Consider the following 11,838-nt stretch of genomic DNA (forward strand, 5'->3'; position numbering starts at 1 on the left):
TTTACAAAAATCCCACAGACCAGTATCTGACCCTAAGGGCTCAAGATATTTTAGCTATTATTATTATGGTTATTATTATTATATGAAAGATAAAGATGATGATTTGAAATTCAATCCTCCTAAATTACGAAAGAAGAAAAAATACATATTATATTCCTAAGTTCATGATATTACTGTTAAAGAAGTGGCCTTTAATTCATAAACACAGGTAGTTCAATAAACTGTCTTGTTTTGTTTTCCTCAATATAAAAATCAGGTTTTGATTTCTTCCCAGAAAGGACAAAAGACTTTAATGTGACATTATGCATATATTAAAAGGTCTATTTCAGCTTTATATTTGGGCATTCTAAATGAAGTATAAAATTGAAGACCCCCCCCCCCAACATTTTGAACACAGATGTGTTTTCTTCCATTTCCCTTAAGGGTTAAAATTAGTCAGAAGCAAAATTAGACTGCTTTACCTTAGGGAACGGAAGGAAGCTCTGACCTGTTGCTAATGGCAATAGTTGAGTGAAACCTTAATATCTTATTAATCTTCCTTAGGGTCAGGACAACAAAAAGAGAAAATCAAAATAATGTATTACATAAGTCAATGATTATCTTAATCATGATTATCTGAAATTGAAGGGAAAAAAATCTTAAAAAATTCAATATTCATTTCTTATTCCTATAGGAGTAAGAGACTGTCATTTAATATTTTTCTAGATCCCACAAAAAAGCAAAACTGAATGAAACAAAGCACGTGTGCAGTCAGTGGGGGGAAAAAATTTTTTTTTTCAGGCATGTGATTACACATAGAAAACCCAAGAGAATCAACTGAAAGCTATCACGTTCACAAATTTGAGGAATAGATCAAACATATAAATATATAAAAACCAATAACTATTTCTAGGCACTACTAATGATAAAAATATATGCAAAGGGCTCTCTTTCACAGTAGAAATAAGAAACCAAAATATTTATAAAAACCTCTAATAAAAATGTATATAACCAATGGAAAAAAAAAACAGTATCACAAAGAAATGTAAAAGAGGCCTTTGGAAGGTGAGACTGAATATCACAAAAGTGTCAATTCTTCCCAAATTAACTTTTAATTTATTACACTTCAAATCAAAACCAAAACTGGATCTGGAACCATATAATTACCCTAATCTTCACCTGTAAGAATAGGAAAACAATTAAGATCTTTACCTTAGACCAGACACACACAAAAAATTTTTAATTGAAGAAAATATATTATTAAGTATCAATTACTAGACAGGGAAAGGTTAAATTTAGAATGATTTAAGACCAAAAGAAATAATCGACAGGCACGACAACACAAAAATTAAGAAGTTTTAGAGATTTAAACAGACTCCACATTTTTAAAAGTAAACAGCAAGCTGGGAATAAAATCTGCAATAAATACAGATGGCAAAGGGTTAATAGTCTTAATATAATAGAGTTGATACAAATGATATGAAAATCATTTCATCTTAATAGAGAAAAACATAAAGGACATCAGCGGACGACTTTAAAAAAGGGAAATACTGCAATCCTGTTTGGGACAGCAAGACACGTCCTGAAAGGGCAATACTAAGTGGACCAGGCCTCCAGCAAGGTCTGGAGGATATGCATGCCGAGTGGTGTGCTCTGGCCAGCAATCTTTCTTTCACTTATGATAAGACTTTAGCTGTAGGGTTTTCTAGCTACCAGTCATACCACTGTTGGTTGTTCACAGGATAAGGCACATATATGATGCCCTTCATAATGTCAAACAATTTCCACCATTTTCCTAACTGGGTTGATCTTTCCCCTCTGTTTCCTGCACTGCTTATTTGATCGTTCCTCAGGCAGACATAAATCTTGTGTGTTAACATGTAGCAGGATACCCTCCCTTGAAGGCAGGTCAAACACTCTTACTCATAAACCTTTTTGCATCCATTATAGGCCCAAATTAGTAAGCAATGCACAACGTAACTGGCAGAAAGAAAGGCAACTGTGCGTTACACATTCAACTCAGTCTCTAAGAGCATTATGCAGAAGACTGCAGCCTGCCCACGCTCCCTGCCCAAGCACATCACAGCAGCTCTCCGAGAGTTTACAATTAAGCGTACACAGACACATTTGCATGTGCACACACAGAGACACAAACACGTTTTTTATAATTGGGGTGGAATTCACAAAACATAGCCATTTTAAATGAACAATTCAGTGGCATTTAATACATTAATAATGTTGGGCAATGACGACTTCTATCTCATTCACTTTTTTTAAACAAAAATATTTTAGAGGTAAACATCAGTAAAAAGGATCAATGCTGGGCAGAATATGTAAAGTAGCCTATGCATGGGAGAAATACAAATTTTACAAGTGAGGTCAAGTTTCTTATTAAATTAGATTTTTTAAAAAAAGAACACTATTTGTAAGGATTCGATGAAATGGGTACTTCTCACACATTGACGATAATGTATAAGCTGGTATAATTCATTAGCAAAATCAATTTAGTAAAAACATCAACAAATTCAAAATGATATATACACTAATTCAATTTCACCCTTGGGACCTTACCATTAAAAAGAAATTTTAAAAACAAACAAAGCTTTATACATAAGATGACTGATACAGTGTTATTAAAAATGGAGGGGGAAGAGAAAGAAAAAAGGGGAAAGAAAAAAAAAGAACACAGAAACAAGCCAGATACCCAAAAGGGAAAGAATAGAAAATACACATTTACACAGCAGGCTGTGCAGCCATTATTAAGGGTATCCATGAGGGCTTTATAATAACATAGATATAAGCACTGTCTCAACCTAAGTTTAAAAATTCAGACATACACTTTTATACGTACATTGTATGTCTTTAACTATGCCAACTTTGTTTTTAAAAAATTGCAGAGTCTGCCTGAAACGAAAACGGCAAACTCTTCGAAGTCATTTATCTTCTAGGGATGAGGGGACATGGGGACTCTGGAGCCCTGGTCTTGGCCCTCTAAGTGGCAGTGTACTGAGAGCACAAGCTCTCAGTCAAACAGAATGGATCTGAATCCTGGCTCTGGTGTTTGAACACTGGACTTCTGGCTGTGTAACCTTGAACAAGTGACTTATGTCTCTCTCTGCCTCAGTTTCTTCAACTGTAAAGTGGGGAGGACTGCATGTGAAGGACTCAGAATAATGCCTGACACAAGGGAAGCACTCGAGAAATGTTACTGGCATTTTAATTATCTGCTATTCCTATAACAGCCCAGTGCGAGTACCATGCAGATCTTAAGGATTACACCTCTCATAGACTATCTCAAGAGATCAAGGTGGGAGGAAGACGCAAGAGGGAGGAGATATGGGAACATATGTATATGTATAGCTGATTCACTTTGTTATAAAGCAGAAAGTAACACACCATTGTAAAGCAATTATACTCCAATAAAGATGATAAAAAAAAAAGAGATCAAGTGAAGTCTTTCATTAGTCCTAACTTCAGTAGATCTTAAGGCGCTAGTATTTGTCATGTGTGGGTTTTATTCTCAGGTTCTCTCTATGGAATCTAGGTGCCCTTTGGAGCACTTACCTTAAGCCTGGCATTTCCTTTTCACTATTCCCTCTCCCCATCCCTTTTTTAATATGGAAGAAATGGGGGAAGATATTGATTGCATTTGATTTGATTAAATTGAGTTAAACTGGAGGGAATCTAGAATGATATGTGGGGTTTTTTTTATTAATGGTAGTAACACCATGCCACAGAGTGTGAGAAATACTTAACCACAAATAGTCATGTAATGCAGTATTATTCAGATGTGACTGCCAGTTGTTGCGAGATTTAGCTAAGATGTGGCCACCAGCAATCACCCGTGGATGTTCTTTTACCTGGATGCTTATAATTCAATTGTCTGTCTGCAGCTCTTGTCCAAGGAAAGAAAGCAATTTTAAGTCCAAATGGAATGTAATAAATTATGGATACAGAATTGGTACCCTTCTGACATTTCCCTCCAGGGCAGTGGTGACAGCAAGTATCTTACTGTTAACAGAAACAGCTTCAATGCCAGCAGTATCTGTATACACAACGCTCAAGTTAAAAATCCAGCAGGTGTTGTTCTTCCATTTAATTTTCTTAGACTAATCTATGAAATACCCAAAAAGGACCCCCAGTGATGAGGTTATGGCATATAACAGTCAAAAGGAAATGATAGCTTCAATGATTCATCTTTTAGCGTCGTATACAAGCTTTCTTACCGGGATCTCAACATGCTTTAATGTTAAGATTTCTGCTTTTTGCAACATTAAAGATAAAGGAAAAAACATCTGCTTGTCTTCTTCTGGCTGTCCCTAACTCTGACAGCAATACTACGTAATGAGGCAGTAACCACACTAGGTTCTCAGAAGCCTTCCCAGCAGGTGACTGGGTCAGCAAGGGGGTCTGCTCCTGTCACCGAGTACAGAGTCATGGACAACAGTGCCTACAGCAGTGGGTGAGCTCCCCACCGTGTGTTCGGTGAGTGCTAGCAACACAGAAAAGCCGAAACCCAAACTTGTACCTAACACAGAAGCCATTCCATGTTTAAATTTCAAGCGTCGCGTACTGGCAATAAAAACAAGAATCCCCCTCTGCCTGGCAATATTTAAAACGACAGCACATTTTATTGCACAAAGATTTGAAAACTTTTTTAGAAAGAGAGAAGCTATTTTTTAGAAAGTCATGGTAACATAACAATGGAGTTTTGTAATACAAGTAAAAGAATAATGTAAGTTCCCTTACTACTCCCTTGAAATTATGTACTGTCCTTCTTTTAAGGAACCTGTATGTCATCAGACCATCCTTATGGAAAATGTCTAGCAGAAGCAGCCCTGAGGTCAATTAGGGACAAATAACTGCAAAGACAGAGAAAAGGAACCCACATGGCTGTAAACAAAAGCATGCTCTCCACACTGATTCTGATCAGCAATGTCCAGGAGTGCATATGTGTCAGTGTATGGTCAGGACATTCAAGATGGCTGTTCTCTTGCTCACTGTACATCCCCTGCTCTACCTGTGCCTGCTTCACCTACACCTACTCACATGACTGACCTTCCTACATACTTGCCCCAGGCCCTCACAAATGACGGTTCTAATTTGAGATGAGAACATCTCCGCGAAGACAGATGGCTTATCAAAGGGGTGTTGAGGGGTATGCCCCTCTACTGGTTTCCCTGATAACTGAGAGCCAACCTGACGTTAATTCCCCCTATAACTGGTAACCTCCTCCATCCCCCCGGTAGCAAAGACTGCCACCACATCCTGCCTGACCTCGGATGCACACAGTGGGGTGTCGCTCCAAAACCTTGCTTCAGACATGTAAGATCTCCCATCCAGTAAACCACTGATGTCTCTGTTGCTGACTCCAGGCTCTTTCTTCGGTCTTAAGGCTGGGCAAGTACAGAGCTTGTAGGACTGTGGGGTGCAGCCCAAGAGTCAGCAACAGATATAAATAATGGAGAAGGAAAAAAAGAAGACGAAGAAAGAAAGTGTGCCACGGACCCACATCTATCATGCAACTCCTTTGCTCAAAACTTTACAGAGCACCTTTCCCTTTTTATTACATCCTCATCTCTACTTTCTAGTATCCAAATCTTAGGAGTCCTCGCAACAGCTCTAATCCCGTATCCATCCTCCCAGATGCATCTGTCCACGTGGATTTCTCTGATCCCCTTCCGATCCAATTAATCAATTTTGTCTTCATACTTCATTTACGGTTACATATGAGAACAGCTTATCACCCTAAACAAACTGTGGTCTGCTTCAGTGTTCTGGCACAAACTGTCTCTCAACTATTAAGTGAATTCAATTGCTGATTCAAAGAAACACCTACTGAATAAGGAGAGACAGTGAGAGAGAGAGAGAAGCAGAGAGACAGAAAGAGAAAAGCTCAGACCCGGAAAGAGACAGAGAGCAAAAAGGGCAGAGACAAAAAGTACTCCAAGAGCGGTAATTTTATAAAGATATGAAAAAGAAAAGTCCCAACAACTGCCTCTTCTGCAGACTACATCACAAATCACCTATGCCCACACGACATGGCTCTTTCCCCCACCCGGTGTACCTAACACACAGCGCATTAGGATGACTCACCAGAATGTGAAGAAATTCTGAATATGCCCTTCCTCAGGCTGCCTGCCCAGCCCACTGTTAGCTCCTAACAAATGATGCACACACTGTCGTGTCTGAAATCTGACGCAAAAGCTCAGACATCCTTTGAAAGACTAAAGGCTGTAGATGTATCTACGTACACACATACATACATATGTAATAGAGCAATCATCAAAACCAGGAGGGAAGAGAAATCACCTGGACCCACAAAGCCACCTTATGATCTGCCATAAATTCCCCAATTCTAAAAACAGTATCAAGGACTTCCCTGGTGGCGCAGTGGCTGCGACTCCGCGCTCCCAAGGCAGGGGGCCCAGGTTCGATCTCTGGTCAGGGAACTAGATCCCACATGCGGCAACTAAGAGTTCACATGCCGCAACTAAAGATCCCACATGCCTCAACTAAAGATCCCACATGCTGCAGCGAAGATCCCACGTGCCACAACGAAGACCCATCGCAGCCAAATAAATAAATAAATATTTAAAAATTAAAACTAAATAAAATAAAAACATTATCAGACTCTACGGAATAATGAGACTGTTCTTATTAAACAAATCATCTGCTGTTACAAAAATACCAACATTATGTAGATAAAGAAAGGACAGTGCTTTCAGCTCCAAAAGATTCTTATCAAGTTAGAGTTTCAATTGAAACACCTACTTGAGACAAGACTAGCCTCTATATTAGATTCCCAGAGTCAAGATAATTTCATCATCTGAAGCCATTCTGTTGGGTACTTAGCAACTTCTGGATTATTTTACTTAATTCTGGTATTAGAGCTCACACTTTCCCCAAAGCTGAGGCTTCCTGGATAGTCTGGAAGGTTTACATGACAAAAAAGATTACTGAATGTTACATTAGACCACTTTGGCTTCTAGCTATCTTTAAACATGTAAAAGGATGGAAGAAGAGGCCTGTCAGTTTTTCTATCATTCCTGTTTTCCAAAGGGAAAACTTATGGGAGGAAACCAATATACGTCACTTGGATAGAGTGAATTTCATAGGATCTCTGTTTGCATCTTTGCAACTATTTACAGTAAGAAGCCAACTAACACCCAGAGTGAATTAGCTTTAATTTCCCAACATGCTTAAAACAGCATACAACTTCTCTTCATCTGTAACTTTTTCCATAGCTTCAACGAACCCTTGCTTCCAGAAGGCTTCCCTCGCTCACAACCCTCCCAAGTGGAGACTGCCACTCCCTCGTCTTTCCTCACCCCTACCGCTTCTTTAAGCCAAGAAGTTGTGTCTCTAGCTAATGTGCTAACGGTCCCTAAATCCTCATCTCAGGAGTCTACTTTCTATTCTAATACATACAACTCATCTAAGAACACACATTTTCCCTGTCCTTGTTTTTTATTTATTTCACCACTTTTTTCCCTTGTGTAGGCAACCTCAAGTTCACTGGTCATGAAGACTCTGGCATAAAGTGAACAAATAAACTACTGATACAAGACTTCTCTTCTAATACAACAAACTAGCGAATATAACAAAAAAGAAGCAGACTCCCTGACACAGAGAACAAACTATGGTTACCTGTCGGGGGGAGGGGCAACATAGGGGGTGGGAAGTGGGAGGTACAAACTACCTGGTGTAAGATAGGTTCAAGGCTGTACTGTACAATATGGGAATACAGCCAATATTTTGTATTAACTGTAAATGGGAAGTAACCTTTAAAGACTATTAAAATTTTAAATGCAAAAAAGAAAAAGAAAACATCCTACCTAAAAAAAACAACTATGAATTGATTTTAAAAAAAGACCTCTCGATGATAGACATAAATTTTCAGCTCTAAACAACATCACCTAGGTATCACACAGACGTGTCAAAATCAACCCATACAAAATAGAACTCTTACCCCTCCACCCTGCGCTACAGATTCTGTTTCCTATAGGTCAGCTCTCCAAATTAGAAGCCTCAGAGTTGTTATCAATACGTGCCTCTCGGGACTTCCCCTGGCGGCGCAGTGGTTAAGAATCCGCCTGCCAATGCAGGGGACATGGGTGTTCGAGCCCTGGTCCGGGAAGATCCCACATGCCGTGGAGCAACTAAGCACGTGTGCCACAACTACTGAGCCCGCACGCCTAGAGCCCATGCTCCGCAACGAGAAGCCACCGCATTGAGAAGCCCGTGCTCTGCAACAAAGAGTAGCCCCAGCTCGTCGCAACTAGAGAAAGCCCATGCGCAGCAACAAAGACCCAATGCAGCCATAAATAAATAAATAAATAGATTAAAAAAAAAAAATTACATGACTCTCTAGTACCATCTGTATATAACGAGACACTAGCTCCTGCTGATTACATAAACACGTAGCCGGCTCCGTATCCCTGCTACCTTCACTTTGGCCCTTACCACCTTGCCCTTGAGCTATACCTCAACAGCCTTGTAATGGGCCCCTCCACACGTGGCCGACTTCCATATGGCCACCAGTCATCACTCAAACGGAGATCAACCATGTCCCACTGCAGACCCATTCAAGGTCTTGACAAGCTCCACCCCAATACTACTGCACCCACCCTCCATCCGCACCCTAACCCCCGCCCCACAAATACTCATCATTCTCTGGCATGTGTTAAATTTGAGAGTCTGACTCATATTATTCCCTGTGTCTAAAATGTTTTCCCTCTTCAGTGTCTGGTCAAAGTGTTATGGCCTCTCCGCCTGGTTCCCTGGCACTTGGCCTATCACTTTCCTATCACACGCACCATAATCTACTGCAATCATTCATTACACCGCCCCTTCCCAGCTAGTCTTGAGGATAAAAGTTACTTATTTCCTATACTCAGCAATAGGCCTGGCATATGGCAGACACTCAGTGCTTGTAAACTGAATTGATTAATATGCAGATGGCCAACAACCTCACTCATAATTTAATTCAAAAGCAAACAAAATTGAATTTTTTTTCTCCTCCAAAGGGATAACACAGAGAAAACCATCCTGAAAAATCAGATATACTTGGATTAATTTTCATGAGGCAGAAAGAATTTAGTTTAAAACCTGCATTACAAATTCTTCAGCAATAAAACCACAATAATAGTAAAGCATCTTTACAACATTCGCTTATTCAACACATTTTTTGGAGCATTTTTATGCCAGTCACTCTGCTGGATACTGGAAACTTTGTGCTAAATGCTGGGAGTTCTTTCATGCCAAGATGTTCTCCTATAAATTATCTCACTTTAGTCTCACAACCATTCCATGAGGGAGGCAGGACAGTTATTATAACCCCCATTTGACAGATGAGAAACTGAGATCAGAGAGTTTACGTGATTTGCTCAGGGTCAAAGCCAGTTAAGACAGAGATGCAGAACTACAACAGTTATCTCCTGAACCCAGGTCTGCTGCCTCCTCTACTATTACACCCCTAAAGTTGCCTTTGCACCCTTACTCCCTCGGAAGAAGGGATGAAAATTTAACTTCAGTCTTGGTCTTAAAAGGAAAAGTACAGAGAAATGAAGTAACATGTGCACGGTCCAGGGTCAGGACTAACCTGTTCTCCTTGCACACAGCCACTCTGTCTCCCCCAGGTATCAGCTTCTTCTGTTCAATCACGCCATAGCTTTCTCGACAAATCTATATTTAAGGGGGGAAGAAAGAAACATTTCAATTTTGTAGACCACTTATCTTTCTAGACCCCAAATGACTGAGAGAAGCTTTAGGAACAAATGTAGCTTAATGACTACTTATTACCACAGAACATTCTCAGGAGGAGAAAGGGAACCTGAGTCAGAGAACACTGGGACCTTAAAAGATATCTTTTTATTTTTCTTCATTACTGTTTTTTTTTTAACATCTTTATTGGAGTATAGTTGCTTTACAATGGTGTGTTAAGTTTCTGCTGTATAACAAAGTGAATCAGCTATACATATACCTATATCCCCATATCCCCTCCCTCTTGCATCTCCCTCCCACCCTCCCTATCCTACCCCTCTAGCTGGTCACAAAGCACCAAGCTGATCTCCCTGTGCTATGCGGCTACTTCCCACTAGCTATCTATTTTACATTTGGTAGTGTATATATGCCAAGACATGGAGTTGCCAATAAATGCAATCCAAGAGAAAATGATATGAACTCTAGAAATTATATGTATAGGAGTAAAGAGGAATAATGCTTCAGTAATTTTCTCAATTATATAGATTAATCATTCATTCATTTATTCAACACATTTACTGAACTCCTGTAACATTCAAGACACTCTGACTACCATATGACCCACCAATTCTACTCCTGAGTATATATCTGAAAAAAACAAAAACAGTAATTCGAAAAAATACATGCACCCCAATGTTTACAGCAACATTATTTACAATAGCCAAGATACAGAAGCAACCTAAGTGTCCATCAGCAGATGAATGGGTAAATAAGATGTGACACATGTACACAATGGAATACTACTCAGCCATAAAAAAGAAGGAAATTGTGCCATTTGCAGCAACATGGATGAACTTGGAGGGTTTTATGCTAAATGAAATAAGTCAGACTGAGAAAGACAAATACTGTACGATGTCACTTGTACATAGAATCTAAAAAACACAAACTAGTAAATCTAACAAAAGAGAAGCAGACTCACAGATTTAGAGAACAAACTAGTGGTTACCAGTGGGGAGAGGGAAGAGGGTAGGGACAGTATAGCAGTAGGGGACTAAGGTGTACAAACTATTAGGTATAAAATAAGCTACAAAGACATACTGTACAACATGAGGAATATAGCAAATATTTTACAATAACTATAAATGGAGTATAACCTTTAAAAATTGTGAATCACTATATTGTACACCTGTAACTGATATAATATTATATAGCAACTATACTTTGATTTTTAAAAAGACACTAAAGGGAATTCCCTGGTGGCGCAGTGGCTAAGAATCCACCTGCCAATGCAGGGAACACAGGTTCAAGCCCTGGTCTGGGAAGATCCCACATGCCAAGCTAAGCCCGTATGCCACAACTACTTGAGCCCGTGTGCCTAAAGCCCGTGCTCCGCAACAAGAGAAGCCACCACAATGAGAAGCCTGCACACCACAACGAAGAGTGGCCCCCACTCGCCGCAGCTAGAGAAAGCCAGCACATAGCAACGAAGACCCAATGCAGCCAATAAATAAATAAAATTTTTAAAATAAAAATAAAAAAAGACACTATGACTACAATAATTTGGTTCAGAGAAGTCTCTGAATTTGTTCTTTGATTTGGAGAAAAATTAATGTTAATTGTGACTTATAAGCATGATGAAAGAGACAGCTACAGTCACGAGTAAACTGTGGAAATCCTTACCGTGAAGTTGAGGCAGAAAGTCTCCTCAATATCTTCCCCAGGGTAATCTAAAAGTTCTTGAAGACTCCTAATCACAGATTGACAGAGAAAGGAAATGAGGCAAATCAGACATGGCAATAGTGTTTCTATCTCAGTCACATGCCCACCAGACTGTCTGCAAGGAAATGCTATACAAGAAGATTCTAGAATGAACATAAATCCAGACTGACAGAAAATCATGTTAACTGTATCTTGAAAAGAAATATGGCAGTGAACTTGTAAGACGCTCATTAATCATCCTCTCTTCCTACTGACAAATCTTACTGAATTTATGAAGAAATTCTGATGGAGTCACATCTGACACATGTGTTAACTCTGGTATTCCTCAGAAGTAGATACATGAGGAGACGGTCTTGCAGCGGTCCTTTGCTTTACCCATATGCATTAGTAGAAAAATCCTCTTACCATAAAAAAAAAAAAAAAAAAAAAAAAACC

The 11,838-nt window shown here is 39.4% G+C and overlaps 1 protein-coding gene across 1 annotated transcript in view; it reads right to left on the reverse strand.

The window, feature by feature from the left end:
* Positions 1 to 11,838, reverse strand: part of HERC3 (HECT and RLD domain containing E3 ubiquitin protein ligase 3) — a 134,742-nt gene that overhangs the window by 32,535 nt on the left and 90,369 nt on the right. Inside the window, exons 20-21 of the mRNA XM_007450674.1 lie at positions 11,365 to 11,431; positions 9,584 to 9,666 (exon numbers count right to left, since the gene is read on the reverse strand). Coding sequence (XP_007450736.1) covers positions 9,584 to 9,666; positions 11,365 to 11,431 — 150 coding nt within the window. The remainder of the gene's footprint in view (positions 1 to 9,583; positions 9,667 to 11,364; positions 11,432 to 11,838) is intronic.

Source organism: Lipotes vexillifer, unplaced genomic scaffold (genome assembly GCF_000442215.2).
Source record: "Lipotes vexillifer unplaced genomic scaffold, Lipotes_vexillifer_v1.1 scaffold34, whole genome shotgun sequence".
NCBI lineage: Eukaryota > Metazoa > Chordata > Mammalia > Artiodactyla > Lipotidae > Lipotes > Lipotes vexillifer.